We start from the raw sequence: 23,337 nt of genomic DNA on the forward strand, positions 1-23,337 counted from the left end.
TCCTTTTCGAAAGGATGCCGCCTACTTCGAAGTCCCCTTATTCCCATCAGCTCATGGGAATAAGGGGACTTCGAAGTAGGTGGGATACTTTCGAAAAGGAGCCCCCTCTGGACGAGCCGTGCGGCGGCGAGGTGTGTCAATTTCGAAGTGCTGCGGCTGCCCGCATGCTAATGAAGCGCTGAATATGCATTTCAGTGCTTCATTAGTAAACTTCGAAATGGCCATTTGCGTGGCCATTTCGAAGTTTGGGGCACGTGTAGACACGGCCTTGGAGTCATAAAATAATTCTTCAGTACACAGAGCCCAGGAAACCACTTGGTTTCTGCTGCATCAAATTGAACACTTTTTGGAGAATCACAGGAAGAGTTTTGGAAGGGCGAACCTTTGCACCATTTTGTATAATCAACTGTGTTCTACAGAGCAGGTGACTGTTTTCAGAGAGCAAAAGGCCACTTGTACTCACAAAACAATGGTTTTTAACTGGATAAAGCTTGTGACCATCTCCTGGCAAAAACCAGCTTCTGATTCACTTCTTTAACAATCATCGAGAAGACAAAAGTCATCAAATTTACATTGCCATGCTCTTCATTAGGGATCAGGTTTCTCATGCTACACGTATACAGCTGTTTTTGAGGCAGAAGCATCGTATTATGCCTTATTCATATTGAAGAGGTCTATGGCAATATTCCTGAACTAGTGACATTTGTGCTTCTCCTTAATTAACGTTATAGACATTCTCATAGACAAGTTATCCATATGTATTTCTTCCACAGAGACATTTGGCTCCTGAATTTTGCCATACTATATCAGGCATTTTCAAAACTATTTCTTGCTGTAGAAACCCCCACTAGGAAGGTTTAATGCCTTCCATTTCCCCCCCACCCGCCCCCCAATTTTCCTTTTCCGGTGATGATGTTGCAGAATAATGAGCCGTATCTTTGGTATAACTGATCACATGTGCTGCTCCCCTTCCTCTGAAAACCTCAGACGAGTTTTGTGTGATTCTAGAGAAGCCCTGCATCATTACAAAGGAGCTTGCTGATGCCGAACTCTTTGAGGGAGAGGATGCCTTTCTTCATTGTGAAACCTCCAAATCAGACAGCCCGGTAAAGTGGTACAAAGATGGAAAGACCCTTAGAAACTCCTCTAAGTATAAGATCAGCCGGTCGGGATTTGAAGCCACGCTTGTCATTCATGGGACAGAAGAGAGAGACAGTGGCAGATATGAGTGTGAGGCTGGAGCAGCTAAAACTAGCGCAGTTGTCACTGTCAAGGGTAAGAACGTTTGCGGTGATGCTGCCTAACATAAAGATCAAAAATAACAATTTAACAGCTAGCGGCAACTAAACTGAAAATTAACTCCCTCTCTTCACACTGTCATGCAGGACATGTTCCGACTAACTCAGCTGGACAGCTCCCAGACAGGCGACAAAATGTAAACTAGACAAAATGTTTATTTTGAGATTGAAATGAACACTGAAGTGCAAGGTCAGACAGGGGCTGGGGCTGCATGTAGTTTACTGAGCTGGAAGGAAAATATCCTTCTCAGTCAAGGACATTGATTTTTCAGTCAGCTTCCTTATGTGTTCTGCTCTCCTGCAAATGTCACCAAGTCCTCCACAAATGTGGAGAGAACACAGCTCCAAACTAAGTTCTGGACTGCAGGATTTTGCCCTAAAAATGAAAGAAAAACAATCAGAACAGAAGGATGAAGGAAAGTATGACGGTTGTTACTCGCCTGGATTTCTCTGTTATGCTTTTCCACCACACTAGGGCTGTGTCTACCCTTAGGAAAAACTTTGAAATGGCCATGCTAATGGCCAAATCAGAGCATACTAATGAGGCGCTGAAACGAATATTCAATGCCTCATTAGCATGCTGTCGGATGTGGCACTTTGAAAGTGCCGCGTTTCGCTCACGTGCAGCCCATCTTCATGGGGGTCCTTTTCAAAAGGACCCTGAGAACATCAGCTGATAGGAATAAGGGGATTTCGATGTTTGCAGGGTTTTGCAGCATGCTAATTAGGCACTGAATACTCTTTTTGGTGCCTCATTAGTATTCTCTGATTTGGCCATTAGCATGGCCATTTTGAAGTTTTTCCTAAGTGTAGACGTAGCCTTTACAGACAATAGAAGTACACTGATTTCAATAGAAATTGGAGCGGACACTGGGGGAGAGGGTTATTTGTCAAGAGAAGGAAATGCAGCATTTTACGTTGCACAGCAACGGCACGAAACAAAGCAAGCAGTCCTGTAGCATCTTAAAGACTAACAATATTATTTATTAGGTGATGAGCTGTCATGGGAAAGACCCACTTCTTCAGACTTGGAGAATTGTGTCTGAAGAATGGGTCTTTCCCATGCAAGCTCATCACCTAATTTATAATATTGCTAGTCTTTAAGGTGCTCCAGGACTGCTTGCTTTGTTTTGTGAAGATAGAGACCATCACAACTACCTCACTGATACTACAGCAGCTACAGTTCATTTGAAATTTCTCTTCTTGACGGTTGAGGGACTTAAGCAAATGGATTCCAAAGATCTCCAGTGGACCAGTAGCTGTAGATGACCCAGGGCATAAAATACCTAACACATCACACTACTCTGCCCCTTCCAGCTGGCATCACCCAGGAAGTTCACCCAAGAGTTCCAGACAGAGGAAGTGGTAGAGAAAGGCCTCTGGAAAGATGCAAGTGTAGGATGGAGGAAATGAGCTGTCCTGCTCCAGCCAATAGGGCCATCCCTACACATGTACAGCCATGTATGCTGTATACACACAGGGTTTCTGAAAATTTTGGGCACCACCAGGACATCAGGTAAGAAAAAGTCAGCTCCCACTCCTCTCTGACATGCTGATGTCCCAAATTATAGCAATATGGTGAGGCAAATGCTGGGGAGGACTATCTTACCACTGCTGCTAGTTCTGCCTGGATGCAGGCAGCCTGAGAGGGGTTCCCGGCTTCCTGGAGCAGCTCTGACTCCTGAGCGGCAGCCTCTGCAGCAGCCAGACAGCACTTAACACCTTCCCTGCTGGACTCTCCCAGCTGCAGAGAGGATGAGGAGAGTGTGGCAGGTCTCAGGCTGTGAGTGGGAACAGATCGTGTGGGAGGACACATGGCTGCAAGAGTGGGAGAAGTGGTGTGTAGGTTCCCATGAATCTTAAGGAAACCAAGTCTGCCAAACATATAGCATGCACTAAATCATGGAGTGGCTGTGCCAAGCTGCACGTCATAACCCAGTGCTCGAAGACCACGGTGAATACACTGGTGAGAACACAGAGCATCCAGTGCCAGCACTTTCTGCTGTGACTGATCAGAAGCACCAATCCCACTAAACCTTTTCCTCTTTCTTCTTCCACAGTCAACACTAACAGCAACTACGGATGCCGCCTGCTCTTCGCTAATGCACCCTGCAGTCTGAAATCCCTCTGTCTGACAGAGGCCATGTAGGAATCTTCAGTGGGACCCTCTTACCTACCTCCTCACCTTTCCCTCTGTATATGCGTTGCAGGATCTGCTAGGCTGTTGTCATGTCTGATGAAAACTTCCTATACAGAGAAGGGATTCGTGATTGGGAAAAGGAATGTCTCAGCTGTTGTGTGTCAAGCTCTTTGTGCTATCCTTGTGTTCATTTTCTGTGTGCGTTAATGAACCTTGCTCATTCTTTTTCACAGCAAAGGCCTAGCTCTGAACGTCTGTCCGGAGCGTAGTCTGACGTCTCACATCCCTGACTGACATCTGCAAAATGTAGTACAGGAGAAAGGATATCTTTAACTGTAGTCACCAGAATGGTGTAAAAATTCCCTTTGTCTGTGCGTTCAGTGGTTCACAGCATGAATGTGACATGCAACTAGTAAAATAGGGGAGTTGAAGGTGCTCTGTTTCTCTCAGGACTGGTCCGTAGAGAATGTCTACATGTCAATTGACAGAGTTCTCATGTTATTAAATGTTTAAAGCATTTACATCATGTTTGTATTACTAATAATGAACATGCCCTAAAATAAGTATCTGGTCTCTGGTTTTACATTGAACTGGATTGCACTGAGCGCTGGCAAAGTACTTTGTCATGCTGGCATTCTGTGATTCTACATCTTACGTCATGTACGTGATGAAGCACAAAGGGGGCAAGTGATTTCCAGGTGTTCTTCTTTTCTCCAATGTTCACAGTCTGCAATTCTTCATTTTAGCTCTGCCTGTTCTTTTCAAACGAGAACTCCAAAGTGAGGAAGCCAAAGAAGGAAGTCAAGTCAAATTGATCTGTGAGCTTAGCAAACCCAACGTCCCAGTAAAATGGACAAAGGGAGACACAGTTCTACTACCCGGTGACAAGTACCAGTTAAAGCAACGTGGCACTGTTGCCGAGCTCATTATTCAAGATGTCAAATTGATAGATGATGGAGACTATACCTGCAGCACTGGAGAACAAAAGACTACTGCTCGGGTGAAAGTAAAGGGTAGGTAGAGCTGGTTGATTGCAGTTTATTTTACTTATTCAGTACTTAATACATTTGCCATGATTTAACAGCAGCTCTTTATTATGGAGGTGGGCTACCCATTTCAAGTCCATAGTTCAGGTTTATATATGTTCTTAGTAATCTCTGTATTGGTTGTTTTACAATTTTACATTACATATCTGTGTTCATAACTGTGTAACATCTTTGTTTTGTGCTTTCTTCTGTTGTCTAGTCCCATTTCTGGCATTTGAAAGTTAGGGACACCTAAAGCATAGAGATGCATCCTTGACCATCTTAACAGAGCTTAATTTAGCTCATCGATGGACCTGTCTTCCATGAACTTATCTAATTCTTTGTGTAACCAAATATACTGTTGGCCTTCACAACATCCCCTAGCAATGAGTTCCACAGGTTGACTGTTTATTGTGTGAAGTTCTTCCTTTTGTTTGTATTAAACGACTGAAAGGAATTTGCACTTATTCCATATATGAACATCCCACACTTCCAGTCACAGGTCTAATAATGGTAATTGATAATAGTGCATTTTTCTTCTGGATTTTAAACTTACTGGCCATCTTTCTTGACTGCAGTTGAAAAGGAAGACCATATGAGAGCATCGTCGTACAGGGTGCTGGATAGAGTCTGTACACACCATTGATCTCCTCTGGTTTTGTATTTTAGCTCTGCCCATCCTTTTTAAACAAAACCTTCAGGATACGGAACTGGAAGAGGGGAGCACGGTAGCATTGCGCTGTGAGATCACTAAACCGGATGCCCGAGTGGTGTGGAAGAAGGGAGGAACCATACTTCAGGAAAATGACAAGTATGAGATGAGGCAGAAGGGTTCTGTGGCAGAGCTGTTCATTCACAATGCAGAGCCAGAGGATGCTGGGAGATACAGCTGTGATACTGGAGACCAGCAGACGATGGCTCAAGTCAAAATCCACGGTAGAGGCTTTCAGTATTTTCTGTTGTTATTGCACACTTCTATAATGGCAGTGCCAGAGGCTGACTACAATCACAGCATTGTGCAGGCTGCTGAACAAACATAGAAGCAGATAGATCCTGCCCCAAAGAGTTGGCAATCTAGACATAAGAACATAATAACTTAAGAATGGCCATACTGGGTCAGACCAAAGGTTCATCCAGCCCAGTATCCCGTCTGCCGAGAGTGGCCAATGCCAGGTGCCCCAGAGAAGGAGAACAGAAGACAATGGTCAAGTGATTTATCTCCTGCCATCCATCTCCTGCCCTTGTACTGAAGGCTAGGGCACCATACTTTACCCCTGGCTAATAGCCATTTATGGACCTAACCTGCAAAAATTTATCGAGCTCTTTTTTAAACCCTAATAGAGTCCTGGCCTTCACAGCCTCCTCGGGCAAGGAGTTCCACAGGTTGATTGTGCACTGTGTGAAGAAAAATTTCCTTTTATTAGTTTTGAACCTACTACCCATCAATTTCATTTGGTGTCCCCTAGTTCTTGTATTATGGGAAAAGGTAAATAATTTTTCTATATTCACTTTCTCCACACCAGACAGAAAGGACCAATGATGGGTTGGAGGGTAAAGACACAATATGCAAGCAGAGCATGGGTCACAGTGTCCCCAAAGGAGAGGGCCTCCTCTGCACATGGGGAGGTTGGATGGGGTACGTGAGGGAGGGCAGCCCAGGCTAGGCCTGATTTTCTGTTTGTATTCTCCAGGGTTACGTCTACACAGAAAAGTTATTTTGGAATAACTTTGTGAGCGCCTACACGACACAACTGCTACTTCAAAATAATTTTGAAATAGCTGTCAGCTTATATTGAAATTGGTAAACCTCATTGTATCAGGAATAGTGCCTATTTCAAAATAGGTATTGCAAAGTAGAGGCTGTGTAGACAGGGAATAGGGCCTATGTTGAAATAAGCCACAGCGTGTCCAATAGCTCTATTCTAAACAGGCTCTATTGTGTCTCGATGCTCTACTTCAAACTAGTGTGCAGCTATTTTGAAATGCATTTTGGGTGCGTCTATACAAGCCAGCTACTTCGAAGTAGTTGGCACAACGTCACAGTAGCACGCGTCATGTCTACACATGCCGTGTGCTATTTCGACTTTGAAATCGACGTTAGGTGGCTAGACATTGAAATCGCTATTCCTATCCGAAGATGGAAATAGTGCCCTACTTCGACATTGAACGTCGAAGTAGGGAGTGTGTAGATGATCCGCATCCTGCTACATCGAAATAGCGGGGTCCTCCAAGGTGGCCATCAGCTGAGGGGTTGAGAGACACTCTGTCCAGCCCCTGCAGAGCTCTATGGTTGCTGCGTGCAGCAGCCCTTAGCCCAGGGCTTCTGGCTGCTGTTGTTGCTGCTGCTGCTGCAGCTGGGGGCCCAGGCTGTGTGCACGGGGTCTGCAACCGGTTGTCAGCTCTGCAGACCTCATGCTGTGCAGGCCGAGCGTGTCTGGGAGGGGTCCTTTAAGGGAATGGCTTGCTTTTGCCCCGGAAGGGCTAGTCCAGCCTGTGACATCGTCCGCAGGCTTTGCTGTCCCCTTATTTCAACAGAGATTTCTTGTGTGTGTGGATGCGCCGCATTTCCTTCCGGGAAGGCTCCTTTAGACGTTTCCCGTTGCTACTTCGACGTTGAACGTCAACGGCACCGGCTCCAGAGGATGTGTAGCCGATACGTGTTGAAGTAGCCTATTTTGATGTTCTTACTTTGAAATAGGCTACTTCGATGTAGTGTGCTAGTGTAGACGTAGCCTGTGTGTGTAGCAGCATTATTTTGAAATAAGCTAGTGTGGAAAAATAAGCTAGTGTGGAAAAGACAGAACAGGTCGTGCGGGTGGCGGAGTGGTACTATATGTGAAGGATAATATAGAATCAAATGAAGTAAAAATCCTAAAGGAATCAAAATGTGCCATAGAATCATTATGGATAACAATTCATTCCTCTAATATGAATATGGCATTAGGAATATATTACCGACCACCTAACCAGGACAGTGATAGTGATGCTGAAATGTTAAGGGAGATTAGAGAGGCTATCAAAATAAAAAAAAAACACAGTAATAATAGGAGATTTCAATTATCCCCATATTGATTGGGTGCATGTCACCTCAGGACGGGATTCAGAGATTAAATTTCTTGATGCCTTAAATGACTGCTTCTTGGAGCAGCTAGTACAGGAACCCACAAGGGGAGAGTCGATTCTCGATCTAGTCTTGACTGGAACGCAGGATCTGGTCCAAGAGGTAACTGTTACTGGACCGCTTGGAAATAGTGACCACAATAAAATAACTTTTAATATTCCTGTGTTGGGAAGAACACCGCAGCGGTCAAACACTCTGGCATTTAATTTCAAAAAGGGGAATTACACTAAAATGAGGAAGCTAGTTAAACAGAAACTAAAAGGTAGAGTAATTAAACTAAAATCCCTGGAAGCTGCATGGAAACTGTTTAAAGACACCATACTAGAGGCCCAACTTAAATGTATACCCCAAATAAAAAAACACAGTAAGAAACCTAACAAAGAACCACCATGGCTAAACAGCCATGTTAAAAAGGCAGTGAGAGAGAAAAGGGCAGCTTTTAAAAAGTGGAAGTCAAATCCTAGTGAGGAAAATAGAAAGGAACATAAACACTCCCAAATTAACTGTCATAATGTAGTAAGAAAAGCCAAAAAAGAGTTTGAGGAACAGCTAGCCAAAAATTCAAAAAACAATAGTAAAATGTTTTTTAAATACATTAGAAGCAGGAAGCCCGCTAAAAAAGCAGTGGGGCCCTTGGATGATAAAGATATAAAAGGAGCGATCAAGGAAGACAGTGCCATTGCGGAGCGATTAAATGATTTCTTTGCTTCAGTCTTCACGGCTGAAGATGTTACAGAGGTTCCTAAATCTGAGCCAGCCTTTTTAGGCGACAAATCTGAGGAACTCACTCAGATTGAAGTGACATTAGAGGAGGTTTTGGAATTAATTGATAAGCTGAATAGTAACAAGTCTCCAGGACCAGACGACATTCACCCAAGGGTTCTGAAAGAACTCAAATGTGAAATTGCGGAGTTATTAACAGTGGTTTGTAACCTATCCTTTAAATCCACTTTGGTACCAAATGACTGGAAGACGGCCAATATAACACCAATATTTAAAAAAGGCTCTAGAGGAGATCCTGGCAATTATAGACTGATAAGTTTAACATCAGTACCAGGCAAATTAGTAGAAACACTAGTAAAGAGTAAAATTGCAAGGCACATAGAAGAGCACGAATTGTTGGGCAAAAGTCAGCATGGTTTCTGCAGAGGGAAGTCGTGTCTGTCTAATCTATTAGAATTCTTTGAAGGGGTTAATAAACATGCGGACAAGGGGCACCCAGTGGACATAATATACCTAGATTTCCAGAAAGCCTTTGACACGGTCCCACACCAAAGGCTTTTATGTAAATTAGGTGGTCATGGGATAGGAGGAAAGGTCCTTTCATGGATCGGGAATTGGTTAAAAGACAGAAAACAAAGGGTTGGAATAAATGGTAAATTTTCACAATGGAGGGGGGTAACTAGTGGTGTTCCCCAGGGGTCAGTCCTGGGACCGATCCTGTTCAACTTGTTCATCAATGATCTAGAAAATGAGGTAAGCAGTGAGGTGGCAAAGTTTGCAGATGACACCAAGTTGTTCAGGACAGTCAAAAGCAAAAGGGATTGTGAAGAACTACAAAAAGATCTCAGCAAACTGAGTGATTGGGCAGCAAAATGGCAAATGAAGTTTAATGTGGGTAAGTGTAAGGTAATGCATGTTGGAAAAAATAACCCAAATTACACGTACTACATGATGGGGTCAAATTTAGCTACGACAGATCAGGAAAGGGATCTTGGAGTTATAGTGGATAGTTCTCTGAAGACATCCACGCAGTGTGCAGCGGCAGTTAGTAAGGCAAATAGGATGTTAGGAATTATTAAAAAAGGGATCGATAATAAGACAAAAGAGATCATACTTCCCCTATATAAAACTATGGTACGCCCACATCTCGAGTACTGCGTGCAGATGTGGTCTCCTCACCTCAAAAAAGATATATTGGCATTAGAAAAGGTTCAGAAAAGGGCGACTAAGATGATTAGGGGCTTGGAAAGGGTCCCATATGGGGAGAGGATAGAGAGTGGGACTTTTCAGTTTGGAAAAAAGGCGATTGAGGGGCGATATGATAGAGGTATATAAAATCATGAATGGTGTGGAGAAAGTGAATATAGAAAAATTATTTACCTTTTCCCATAATACAAGAACTAGGGGACACCAAATGAAATTGATGGGTAGTAGGTTCAAAACTAATAAAAGGAAATTTTTCTTCACACAGCGCACAGTCAACCTGTGGAACTCCTTGCCCGAGGAGGCTGTGAAGGCCAGGACTCTATTAGGGTTTAAAAAAGAGCTTGATAAATTTTTGCAGGTTAGGTCCATAAATGGCTATTAGCCAGGGATAAAGTATGGTGCCCTAGCCTTCACTATAAGGGCAGGAGATGGATGGCAGGAGATAAATCACTTGATCATTGTCTTCTGTTCTCCTTCTCTGGGGCACCTGGCATTGGCCACCGTCGGCAGATGGGATGCTGGGCTTGATGGACCTTTGGTCTGACCCAGTATGGCCATTCTTATGTTCTTATGTTCTTATATCTCTCCCTGTATAGCTTATTTCCTGCTGACATTGCTGTGTAGACACAGCCCAGGAAACTCTGCTGGGAAGGAATAACAGTCAAACATCCTTTTGCTGACAACCTAATATCTGTGAATGGCTTTGAAATAACTATTGCAGAAAAACCTCTTTTCTGCTCTGGCATACGACACTTCTCGGAAATTGATGCAATCCAGCTTCAAGGCCCTGGGGCAAAATGTCTGCTTTTTAAAAAACAATTTTTAAGGGAGTTACAAACAGGTTCTTTGGCAGAGTAACTGCTGGGAAACAGTTATTTTGAATTGTGTTCAATTGGGGTTTTGTTCCTCAAAATGTAATGATATGCTAATGAAGCTGTAGGTTTGTCAGACCCCTTCCATTGATCCGGGCTTTTCCTTAAGGACCGGATCACTTTCTCCTTTGATCTAGTCATTTGCCCATGCTAGCCTTGTCAGTATCCATATAAAGTCACGGTACTGAAAGTAAGTCATGCAGCTGTTTCTTCTCAGTCTAAGCTGCGTGTGGTGAACCATATTATGCTGGTGCACATCATAGAAATTCATGCTTCATCCTTCAGCCCGCCCTGCACTCATCAAAGAGGAACTGAAGGACTTGGAAGCTACAGAAGGTGGAACAGCCATACTGCGCTGTGAGCTGAACAAAGCCGCCCCAGTGGAGTGGAAGAAAGGATCCAAGGAGCTCAGGCCAAGTGGCAAATACAGAATGAGACAAGAAGGCACGACTGCCGAGCTGATCATACATGATCTGGAGCTGAAGGATGCTGGAGGCTACACATGTGTATTTGGAGATAAAAAAACCACAGCAGCCTTAACAGTGAATGGTAAAAACATCCTAAACAAACCCTGACACTTTGAAGTGTTTTCCCACCTTTTTGCCATTTCCTACCAAAATTTGCCTGTGTCCTACTTGCCCTTCTCTTTGTTCTTCTTTGCCTAACATGCTATGGATCCCGTGTTCATTTGTCCTCTGCCCTGACAGAATTCATTGCATGGGTGTGCAATGTACAGGTTTCTAAAGAATGCTAACCAGGTGAAGACAATGCATGTGTATGTTACTGAATTACTACTGAAGCATGAGACCCCTTGGGCAATTATCAAGCTCTCTGTGAAAGGAATTTAATATAGTCAATCACTTCCACTTTCATCTGTCACAAAAATATTGCTTTACGGGCAATGGTGATTCCTAGAGAGCAATCAGTCTGGAAGCTATTGTTTCTAGCTCCACAAATGCCAGAGAATGCTTAGGAGAGAGTCTCTCACAGACTCATAGGGCTGGAAGAGAACTCAGGAGGCCACGAAGTCCAACCCTTTGCCCTGGCCCAAAGCAGGACCAATCTCAACTAAATCATCCCAGCCAGGGCTTTGTTAAGCCAGGACTTAAAAACCTCTAGGGATGCAGATTCTACCACCTCTATGGGTAACCCATCACAGTGCTTCCTCCCACTGAAAAGATTGATATAAGAGTGTTGTGATGAGGCTCATGGAGTTGAAAGATAATTCAAAGTTCAGTCAAGTTCAGTTCAGTAATCAGTGTTGTTCCTAGTCTGTAGCATTTGGATGAAATATCTGTTCATTCTGCATCCCTCAGCCCTACCCGTACGTTTCAAGAAAGAACTGAAGAACGAGGAAGCCACAGAGAGTGGGACAGCCACGTTGCACTGTGAGCTAACCAAGGCTGTTGACTCAGTTGAATGGATGAAGGATCAAAAGTTGCTGAAACCAAGTGGCAAATACAGGATGAGGCAGGAGGGCCGCTTTGCTGAGTTGATTATCCAAGATCTCACTTTAGCGGATGCTGGAGATTACACTTGTGTGTGCGGTGATCAGAAGACAACAGCTGCTTTAACAGTGAATGGTAAACATGCCCCCAAATTAAATGGGTTGTTTTATATTTATCTCTTCTCTGAAACTCAAAATGCTGTCCGAGAGCTTTCGTCCTGATCCAGGGCTGCTCTTTCGATCCCTTGTTCACTGCAGTTTTGCAGAGAGGACGATCCTCAGCTTCCTGGTGACATTGGGTCACCTCGATAAAAAACATTCCCCTTTGTAGGATTGGTTTGCCACCTTCCAGCTCTGTCCCCTCATTTTTCCCCCCTTTTATATGTACAACTTATTTTCATTCTTGTTGCTGCAAGCTGTCTTCCCTTCTAGGAATAATGAATGTATATGTAACTGTATACATTGCGTAGTTTCCATCTTTTATGGCTTAGAAATGTGTGATTGGGAAAAATGGGTTATTACAATCAGATGACCCCCAAAAAAGCCTTTGCTCACAACACTCTGGTCCTGATACTGTTTCTGCCTGTATTGCATCCTTTAGCCTTGCCTCCAATTTTCCAAGAGGAGCTAAATCACAAGGAAGTTTCAGAGGGTGGGACAGTCACTCTGCACTGTAAATTGAGCAAGTCTGCCCCAGTGGAGTGGAAGAAGGGACAACGGGCTCTCAGACCAAGTGAAAAATATAAAATAAGACAGGACGGTCCTGCTGCTGAACTGGTCATCCACGATCTGGATATGGCAGATGCTGGAGATTACACTTGTGTGTGTGGAAAACAGCAGACTACAGCCACCTTGACAGTGAATGGTAAAAAGAAACATGCTGCACATGTCCCAGATAAAACAATATAACTCTGTAATTTCCTCCCCTTTCAAATCCTTTTCCAATATAATGTTTTATGCCCATCTCCATTCCATCCTGGTACACCTGGGTATCTGATTTCTTTATTCTTTCTCTCGCTTTCCTCCTCTGAGAGCTATGTGTGATTGCATTCATAGACATTATTATATGTACAAACATCACAAGGAGTACAGACACCTCAATGTTTCTTTCCCCCAACTCAGATACAAATTCAGTCTAGTCTTCCACGCTGTGCATTTGGTTGTTTGAATGTTTTTTTCAGTAAGTACTGTCTTACATAATGGGAGTATATTGTCTCACTTCCAGTGACTTGGAATGTTGGGTCTGGTTTCCTAAGGTGATCGGATGATGCTTATCATCTTAGGACATTACCTAGAGGATATTTTAGAGAAACTGATCTATCTTTGATACTAAATTTGATAATATCACTTATATGGATTTTTTTTTGGCTTCTCCAAAATATTTCAGCTCCGCAAAAAGTTGACATCAGGGTTTCTAGTTATGTTCCCCTTTAAAGAGTTTCATCTTAGTGAGAACACAGACACTGTAATAAGTCCAGTACTAGTCTACAGGGACATTATTTATGCTAAAGGGAAACATTTTGGGTGTGGTATTGAAAAGTGGCATCTGACTGTGCTCACGTGATTTGGCTGAGACAAATGGTTACGCAGCATTTTGATATCTAATAAGCTGGTTTTCTCAACAAATCAAATTGATAGTTGTTGAAATACTATCAAATAAGCCTGCACAATTCAAGAGACAAAATCAGAAGCTCAACTGAGATGTTTTTTGAAAAGTCAGTCTTTGTGACTGCCATGGCTCAGCTACTGGAGGAAAGCATTCCTAGTTCTGAGGTTCTCCATTCTGATCTCCTTCTGTCCATGTTGCATTCATTCTGCAGCTCTGCCTACCCGATTCACCAAGGAACTGAAGAACCAAGAAGCAATGGAAGGCGAAAATGCCACTCTGTGCTGCGAGCTAAACAAGGCTGCTCTGACTGTGGAGTGGAAGAAGGGACATAAGACCCTGAAACCAAGCGACAAATATAAAATGAGACGGGAAGGTTGTGCTGCTGAGTTGATAATCCAAGACCTCAGCATGACAGATGCTGGAAATTATGCCTGTGTGTGTGGAGATCAACAGACCATGGCTTCTTTAACTGTAAATGGTAAACAAAGAAAAATTAGTTTATTCCTTGCATTGTTTTGGATAAATTCATTCCTTTCCTGGAGTAACCGAGAGAACTTTTCCATCCTTCACTAAGACCCTGATCCAAAAGCTCACCAAAGGTCATCAGATTTGGATCACGCTCTCATAAAGACACAAAACCAATGGATAAGAATCTAAGGCTATGTCTCCCCTCGACTAAGAAAGTTGACCACAGATGTGCAATTTTAGCTATGGCAACTGAGTAGCTAAAATTGATGTACCAGTGCTTGGCTGACTTGACCATGTATACAGGGGAAGTTCAACTGGAGAGTTTGTCCCATTGACCTCCCTTACACCTCGCATCTCATGAGGAATATAGGAGTGGACTGCGACCCCAGAGAAGTCAATTTTGCGTGTCTTACTAGACACACAAAATTGAACCTCGGAAGATCAACGCTAGCAGGTCCGTCTTCCAGGATAGTTTAGACCTATCCAGAGCAACTCATAAGAATGGGACCCTACATAGTCAGAACAGCTGCTGCTTTTTAGTTTCCAGTCCATTGTTTCTTCACTGGAAGTTTCTTCACTGGAGTTATTTTCATTCTCCCAATCAGCTGTTAGACTAGTAAGGCCTATTGCCTGACTAATATTTAGGCTCTACAACAAACTGAAAAACTCCATCACTACCTCCCATTCTATTCTTAAGAAACATTGATTCTTTGCCCAAGCTCCAGCTTTGAGCCAGAAAGGTAATGACATACTGCCCTGTGTGTAAAGGACATTGCTATGGTGTTCCCATGCTCTCACAGATGTATGTCTACACAGTAAAGTTATTTTGAAATAGTGGTCGCTATTTTGAAATAACTTTGCTAGCATCTACATAATGCAACTGCTTGTTTTGAAATGGAGAAACCTCTTTTTATGAGGAATACTGCCTATTTCAAAATAGCTATCTCAAAAGAGGGACTGTGTAGTTGGGGAATAGAGCCTATTTCAAAATAAGCCATATCATGTTCAATGGCTCTGTTTCGAAATAGGCTCCATTGTGTGTGGACGCGGTATTTCAAAATAGCTGAGGGCTATTTTGAAATGCATTTTGTGTGTAGATTAGCTATTTTGAAATTAGCTACTCCGGAAAATCTTGAGACAGATCTGGTCAACACTTTTCACGGGGAAAGTTTTACCAGTACAAATATAGTTTTTCTGAAACAAATATTTATTTTTATGTGAGAAGATGCCAAATCAGATGATTTCTTTTGTTGTTTCCTGTAGGATATTTCAGAATATATATTTTTTTCAAATTGAAATCTCAAAATGAGACTTTCTGTTTTGACGGAAAATGCCGTTTCATTTTGTTTACGTATCTCAGTTTGAAACAAACATATTGATTTGGTTTGAAAATTTTCATGGGAAAAGCAACATGTTTTGTTTGAAAAGTTTTAAATGAACATTCTTTTTCATTTGAAATTTCATGGGAAAAATTGGTTTTCTGGCCATCTTTACTGATTTTCTGGTCCATTTCCTTCTGTAATGACTTGTAATGACATATTCATTTATGTGTGAGACGTCTGTTCCATTCTACAAATGAGTGCATTTCTGGGAAGGGAGTTTATTTGGTTAACTATTTTTTTCTCATATTGATTACTTGGAAGCAGTGAAGCTGATCTAATGACAACTGATGCTCCAATTCTGGTACCTTTATAGAAAATGGCTGAAAAATAAGGGGAATATTTAATTTTGACTTTTCCAGTTTTTTAAATCCATCTGTCCTTATTGCTGTCCCTCAGTCCTGCCTGCATTTTTCAAAGAAGGATTGAAGAATAGAGAAGCTACAGAAGGTGGAACAGCCACTCTGCACTGTGAACTGACTAAAGTCCCTGTCGTAGTGGAGTGGAAAAAGGGCCAAAGAATGCTCAAACCCAGTGACAAGTATAGAATGAGACAGGAAGGTCCCATTGTGGAGCTGTTGATCCGTGACCTGGATGTAGAAGATACAGATGATTATACCTGTGTGTGTGGAGACCAGAAGACCTCTGCTGTCTTGACAGTCCATGGTAAACAATTATCCCACCTTACAAGAGGAATATTCCAGAGACCTTCACTCCCTTTGGAAATTCCCTTCCCGTCTTGTTTTTAAGTGTTCGCTTTCATCTCACCTTTTATTCTTTTTATAGTGCCTGTCTATGTTTCATCCCATCTCATCTCACCTTTCCATTTCATGTTAAAATAGTCTTCCTTATTGTGAACTAGAAGGGGGCATAGGCAATTTCCTTTTCTAGATCCATTCTGCAGCTCTTTAGTACTTAAGATATGTCTTCACTACAGGGAAGATCAACCTGCACGGTCAATCTTCTGGTAGGGACATGCTAAATCAAACTGACAGGTGTCCACATTGGTGCCCACATTGGTGCCGGTACTGCCCCTTGTTAGAAGTAAGGAAGTCAATGAGAGCTAATGCTCCTAACAGCCTCCCTTAGTGAAGATGGTGTGGAAGACCAGATTAAGGAATGTCAACTCCAGCTATGTAATTAATGTAGCTTCAATGGCATGCCGTAGTTCGACCTTCTGCTGTAGTGTAGTCGTGCTAGCTTTTTCTAGGCCCCTAAAAACATTACTTAAGCTCCTAAATAGAAGTGGCCTGATATTTGAAAATTTTGGCTTTCATTAGGTCATGGACTTTTTGGAGAACTCAGACTTTCAAGTTCCCAGCATTTGTTGGAGTGACAAAAGCCTGAGCTAATTACACTTTTCCAAAGATCTGTTTGTTGCCACATTAAATCCGATGGGGGCCAATGGTAATTTTATTGTTAGTTTTGCTGGGATGAGTGACACAAAACAGTCTTAATTCCATAGTCGGCCATGTTAATTTATAGTGCCAGTCAATGGGTCCTGAGGCCCTTTTGGGTTTAGAAAAGTTTCAAACTTCAGATGCTTTTGAAAGCATAACTTAATGGTGGAAGCACTTCTGCCTCTTCCCTTCATTAATTTCCCCTTTCCTTCTCCCAACCCAAGTGCATTCTTCTCTTTTGGACCAAGGGCTTTATAGGCATATCAAAAGCCATCTTCGTGATTGTTTGACTACTTCTCAAGAAAGGTATCTTTGATACTGCAATGAGGGTTATTTTGTACTGGAAGTTATGTTTTAATGTCACGTGTATTGTTAGTCTGCTAAATCGAGACTTAAAGAGACAAGGTGGTTGGGGTAATATTTTTCTTGGACCAACTTCTGAGGGTGAGAGGGAGTCTGTGTAAGCTCGAAAGTTTGTCTCTCTCAACAACAGAAGTTGGTCCAATAAAAGATATTATCTCACCACCTTATCTCTCTAATATCCTGGGACTGACACACTTGCATTGCAATCTCTGACTAAAACGATGCCCTGAGATTTTTTTTTCCCCATCATGACATAATGTCATTTTCTAAAAGTATACTATTAAACTCTCCAGGATTGCTTTCCATAGTCACGGGGAGATTGATGCAGATTCTGGGAGATTTAAGGCTAGTCCTGGAGAGTTGGCAACCCTATGACACTGCTCCTAGAACGCTACATAAAACCAAGCTCTGGTAGTGTAAAAGGACGGCAGGCTAATGTGTGCAGGAATGGGTTTTGATGCACTCTCTATCCATATTGCATCCTGCAGCTCTGCCTGCGCTGTTCAAAAAAGAACTCAAAAACGAGGAAGCCACAGAAAGTGGGACAGCTACCTTCCGCTGTGAGCTGACCAAAGGAGCTCCAGTGGAGTGGATGAAGGCTCAAACGGTGCTCACAGCTAGTGACAAATATAAGATGAGACAGAAGGATGCCACTGTTGAGCTGTTGATCCATGATCTGGATGAACAGGATGCTGGAGATTACACTTGCATGTGTGGAGACCAGAAGACCACTGCATCCTTGACAGTGCACGGTAAAGCAAAAAATAATAATGGGATTTTCTACAGTGTATTGGATGCTTGTGACTGAAATCACAAACCAATCTTGACATCATCTGCCATTTTATGTTGCTACTGTATTAATAACAGCCACAAGGAATTTTATTTACTTAAATTCCATAATTTGGATTTGAGATAACATTCTGGAGATTTTTCTGCTCCTTTTTGTCATCTTAATAGAATTTGGTGGTAAATAATTAATCCCTGTTAGAATTACAGGCATATGTGAGTTTTCCCCTTAATTCATTTCTTTAATTATGTGACAGATATTTCATTTATTTTGAAGGGCAGTTTGAGAGAGGCTGAGTGAGAAAGCCAGTGACATATGATTTTAAGTGGAACATTGGATATGTTTTAAGGACAAACCTAATAACAGCACTAGGCATGCCTTCTTGAAAGTTCAGGATGAACTTTGCTATATATGTCAGACAATGCCTCTGTCCTAACTTGCTACATCACAGCTATTCTAACACCGATCTCCACTGTCTCAAAGAACAGACTACCAGTTGGGTTGTAAAGTGCTGAATAATGTGCACTGGAAAAACGTCAACCAGGGACTCAAATGACGTCCCTGAAATCATTTTAATTTGGTTCTTAGGGTCTATATGTTGTAACCTAAATGACTAGAGGCTACAGAATAACACACTGATCCATTTTAGCCATCCAGCTGCAAATATTCACTGCATTTAAACACACTCTCTATTCATCCCATGCTCTTCAGTCCTTCCTCCACATTTTAAAAAAGAACTGAAGAATTTGGAAGCCATGGAAGGGGAAGTAGCCATTCTACACTGTGAGCTGACCAAGGCTGCTGCTCCGGTGGAATGGAAGAAGGGGCTCGAAGTGCTCAAACCAAGCAACAAGTTTCAGATTACACAGGAAGGCGCCATTGCTGAGCTGGTGATCCAGGATTTAGATCTGACAGATGCTGGAGATTATACATGCATGTATGGAGACCAAAAAACTACAGCTGCCTTAACAGTGAATGGTAAATAATGTATCTCAAATTAAGTGCATCATTTTCTGCTCTCTGTTCTGTAAAACATAATAGTATCATCAACTGGATTACAGCCCTATTTTCAGCCTGCAATAATTTAGTCTGTATAACTGAAAAGTTGAAATCCACATGTTGTAATTTTCTTAAATATTGCTGATGAATTTACCAAATGTTAGCGAAAATAGACCATTTGCTTTGGTTGGACCGGATACTAGCCATGCACTCATTGCAGAAATTTCCAGGAAGAGAGACTTGGGAAATACACTTCTATTTCAACCACAAACCCTTCTGAATTTTGTGTTGGATATATAGGTGTTACAATGGTAACATGACTGTTATCACAATAAATGTTAAGATGTTACATTGCAAGAACGAGGGGTATGATGATCAAAGCCAACAACATGAAAGGAGACACATTTTTGTTAATTTTGAGCAGTGTATTAAATTTTCTTGGGAGGAAATAGGAATGTTGCTACTTTCATGAGGAGGTTGGTAATGTGACCTCCAGTGGCCAGTAGATAACATTGGTGACTTACCTGACTTAAACCCGTGTACTCTGTGTGGAGTGTAAGTCATCTAAAAGTCTCCTTCACTTCATGCTGCCCTGGGACAAATCTAGCTGACCCCAGGAGAACCCTGGTCATTGTCCTTCAATCTCAAGAGATAACACTGGTATGTTAGTGAATTTGCACAAAGAATGAAAACCACCAACATGTAACAGAGCACCACTTGGAGTTCTTCTCTTGCTCTTTAAAACTCTCCATGGAAAATGAGGCAAACATCCATAGGTGACCGTGGTCACCAGGTAAAAACAATGGAGTGCATCATATCCAAGTGTCCCTTTGTTCTGTTGCCAGGGGCCTGAGGGTCATTCACTAGCTCACTGCTATGGTGATGCTCTGGCTATCAAATCTTGTCATAGATTTGTAATCACTGCTACCTACCCAAGCCATACAAAAGAAGAAGAATTTCCTTGGGGAAGTACTGACAGCCATGCTATGTTGAACTAGGTATATTGCAAGGACACATCTAAATGAGAAATGAGGCATCAGCCAAATACTCTTTCATTTGTGATCCTATTATTTTATCCAGCATTTATATTACAATAGCTCCTAGAAATTTCAGACTGCTTAGGAATCATTTCTTCTATGCACTCCACACAGAGGTAAAAAGGAGGTTCCCCACCCTGCAGGGGAAGTGAAAGCTGAGGATGGTTCTCCAGATGATGCTTGGTCTTGCGATGAATGCAGGGGACTGGACTCAATGGCTACGTCTACACGTGCACGCTACATCGAAATAGTTTATTTCGATGTAGCGACATCGACGTAAGCTATTTCGATGAATAGCATCTACACGTCCTCCAGGGCTGGCAACGTCGATGTTCAACGTCAACGTTGGGCAGCACCACATCGAAATAGGCGCTGCGAGGGAACGTCTACACGCCAAAGTAGCACACATTGAAATAAGGGTGCCAGGAACAGCTGCAGACAGGGTCACAGGGCGGACTCAACAGCAAGCCGCTCCCTTAAAGGGCCCCTCCCAGACACACCTGCACTAAACAGCACAAGATACATAGAGCTGACAACTAGTTGCAGACCCTGTGCATGCAGCATGGATCCCCAGCTGCAGCAGCAGCAGCCAGAAGCCCTGGGCTAAGGGCTGCTGCACACGATGACCATAGAGCCCCGTAGGGGCTGGAGAGAGAGCGTCTCTCAACCCCTCAGCTGATGGCCACCATGGCGGACCCCGCTATTTTGATGTTGCGGGACGCGGATCGTCTACACGTTCCCTACTTCGACGTTGAATGTCGAAGTAGGGCACTATTCCCATCCCCTCATGGGGTTAGCGACTTCGACGTCTCGCCGCCTAACGTCGAAGTTAACTTCAAAATAGTGCCCAACACGTGTAGCCGTGACGGGCGCTATTTCGAAGTTGGTGCCGCTACTTCGAAGTAGCGTGCACGTGTAGACGCCGCTAATGACATCTTGAGGTTCCCTCCAGTTCTATGATTCTGTAATTCCCCAAGTTCGGCCCCTTCCGCCCTCTCCTCTGAGCCTGCCACATCCTCATTCCTCCCTCACTCCCTAGGACCACCTGCATTCTGTGAAACAGCTGATCACAGTGGGGAGGAGGCTCAGGGAGGGAGAGGGAAGTGCTGATTGGCAGTGGATGGGAGCTGATAGGGGCTGCTGACATGTTTGTGGCTCTTTGGCAATGTACATTGGTAAATTCTGGCTCCTTCTCATGCTCAGGTTGACCACCCCTGCTTTAGCTAGTTCAGTCTGTGGGGCACTTTATAAAAGAAAAATCTGCCTTAAGATATGGTGTTTTCCAACCCCCTGAAGCCACCACTATGTGGTCCTCAGTACAATTAATTCTGGGAAGGCTTTGAAGACCACTTGTCCCAGATCACAATTTGTTAACCAGCTGGGTTGGTATCGCCAATGTCTGTGCCACATTGCTGCTGTTCTGTGAAGGTTCATGTGCTCTGTTCATTTTGAACTTCTCAGCTCTGCCTGCACGTTTCAAAGAAGAAATGAAAAATGAGGAAGCCACGGAAGGGGGGATAGCCACTCTGCGCTGCCAGCTGACCAAGGTTGCTTCCGTGGAGTGGAAAAAGAAGCACAAGGTGCTCAAACCAAGTGATAAATATACAATAAGGCAGGAAGGTGCCATTGCGGAGCTAGTGATCCATGATGTAGAAGTCAAGGATTCTGGTGATTATACCTGTGTGTGTGGAGATCAGAAGACAACTGCAGCTTTGACCATACATGGTAAAAAAAATGCAAATTTTCAGTGTGTGATTTTTCTGCCGTCCCATCTGAAAAACTCAGTCCTGACATCCACCATGTTCCATTCTGAGATCACCTTAATAGACTCTTCTGTAATACATTCTTCCTTCCTTTTTCTTGATCTCCATCTAACTCCCTAAAACTCTACTCGGAATTGCTCTTAACACCCTCTCTGTTTTTCTATATCCCTCTCGTTTGTGCATGTTTCCATGGGCTTACATTATACTTCTGCTGGAGGGATTTCACTCACTCACAATGTTTGTGTATTGCTTGTTTCAGACTGAGCCAAGAGAGAAGGCTGTGGCTGAAATTTTTATATTTCTTTAATGAGAAGTGAGGTCTTAGGCGGTAATGTGTTAACATTTGTCTGCCAACTTTAAGGGCTTTGGGTAGTAAGAGTACAATTAAGAGCTGGTTCTGTGCAATCTTTTTGACTATTCTAACAATGCATTCTACATATGTGTTTGCCTGTTTGGCTCTCATCCTTGCAGTATCTGAGCCGTTAATCTGGTTTATCCACAGTCTCCCTGTCAGGTGGTATCAGTGGTATCATGCCCATTTTATAGAGGGGGCACTTGTCCAAGGTCACAAAGACATGCTGTACGAGAACCAGGAGTTAATTCAGATCTCCTGAAGCCTCTATTCTTGCCTGTCAAGACTCTCCTCATTCTGTGATCATCCTGACCAGCAAAACATTTGTTCTTCCAGTCTTGAACCTCTTATTGAGTGATCAACTCCATGACAAGTGGATGAATATTTAGATGTGAACAAAAGTTTGGGACCATCAAACTCGTTTTAATTAATTAGTTGTAACTGGAGCTGGTGAAAATATTTCCTCACTCTTTGTTCCTCAGCCCTACCTGCACTTTTCAAAGAGCATTTAAGAAATGAAGAAGCCACAGAAGGTGGAGCAGTCACTCTGCACTGCGAGCTGACCAAGGCTGCCCCAGTGGAGTGGAAGAAGGGACACAAGGTGCTCAAACCAAGTGACAAATACAAAATGAGGCAGAAGGATACAACCGCAGAGTTGGAGATTCACACTCTAGATGTCAGTGATGCTGGTGATTATACATGTGTGTGTGGAGATCGGCAGAGCACGGCTGCCCTGGCAGTACATGGTAATAACAAGCATCATCTTGAAGTTAATAATTTTCTCTGACAACGTTCTGAATTTTCAGGTTCATCTGGTGGACTCAAGTATCTGTCCTTGTCTAATATGTCCTTTCTGTATTTTGTCATTTATTGCATATAGAAGTCATAGGGTATGGCCCCACAGCAAAGTTGTTCCAAAATAATAGATGTTATTTCAAAAGAACTTTGCCAGCATCTACACTAGGCATACGCTATTTTGAAATAAACTTGAAATAGTGGGCACATTATTTTGAATTTCGTAAACATTGTTGCAGGAGGAATAACGGCCATTTCAAAATAGCTATTTCGAATTAGGTCCTCTTGAGACACAGAATAGCATTATTTCAAAATAAGCCATAATGGCATCCAATGGCACTGTTTCCAGATAGGCCCTATGCATCCAGACATGCTATTTCAAAAGAGTTGGGTGCTATTTTGAAATGCATTCTTGTGTGTAGCTGTGTTGTTTACAAGTAATCTATTTCAGACCAACTAGTCTGGAATGGATTATTTCAAAATAACATTGCTGCGTAGATGTAGCCACAGTGATTAGTTTGTCTTTTGTTCAGCCTCTCTCCCCCAGTACCCC

General features: G+C 42.8%; 1 protein-coding gene across 4 annotated transcripts in view; it reads left to right on the forward strand.

Moving 5' to 3' along the window:
- Nucleotides 1-23,337, forward strand: part of OBSCN (obscurin, cytoskeletal calmodulin and titin-interacting RhoGEF) — a 270,890-nt gene that overhangs the window by 130,700 nt on the left and 116,853 nt on the right. For all 4 annotated transcript variants that reach the window (XR_012644111.1, XM_074985301.1, XM_074985298.1 and 1 more), the window contains exons 36-47: nucleotides 1,009-1,275; nucleotides 4,185-4,451; nucleotides 5,133-5,399; nucleotides 10,671-10,934; nucleotides 11,702-11,968; nucleotides 12,434-12,697; nucleotides 13,653-13,919; nucleotides 15,688-15,954; nucleotides 17,540-17,803; nucleotides 18,550-18,816; nucleotides 21,336-21,599; nucleotides 22,472-22,735. Coding sequence is in view for 3 of the 4 variants with exons in the window: in XM_074985301.1 (XP_074841402.1) it covers nucleotides 1,009-1,275; nucleotides 4,185-4,451; nucleotides 5,133-5,399; nucleotides 10,671-10,934; nucleotides 11,702-11,968; nucleotides 12,434-12,697; nucleotides 13,653-13,919; nucleotides 15,688-15,954; nucleotides 17,540-17,803; nucleotides 18,550-18,816; nucleotides 21,336-21,599; nucleotides 22,472-22,735 (3,189 nt within the window). In the remaining variant the exon portion in view is untranslated. The remainder of the gene's footprint in view (nucleotides 1-1,008; nucleotides 1,276-4,184; nucleotides 4,452-5,132; nucleotides 5,400-10,670; nucleotides 10,935-11,701; nucleotides 11,969-12,433; nucleotides 12,698-13,652; nucleotides 13,920-15,687; nucleotides 15,955-17,539; nucleotides 17,804-18,549; nucleotides 18,817-21,335; nucleotides 21,600-22,471; nucleotides 22,736-23,337) is intronic.

This window comes from Carettochelys insculpta, chromosome 2 (genome assembly GCF_033958435.1).
Source record: "Carettochelys insculpta isolate YL-2023 chromosome 2, ASM3395843v1, whole genome shotgun sequence".
Classification (NCBI taxonomy): Eukaryota; Metazoa; Chordata; order Testudines; family Carettochelyidae; genus Carettochelys; species Carettochelys insculpta.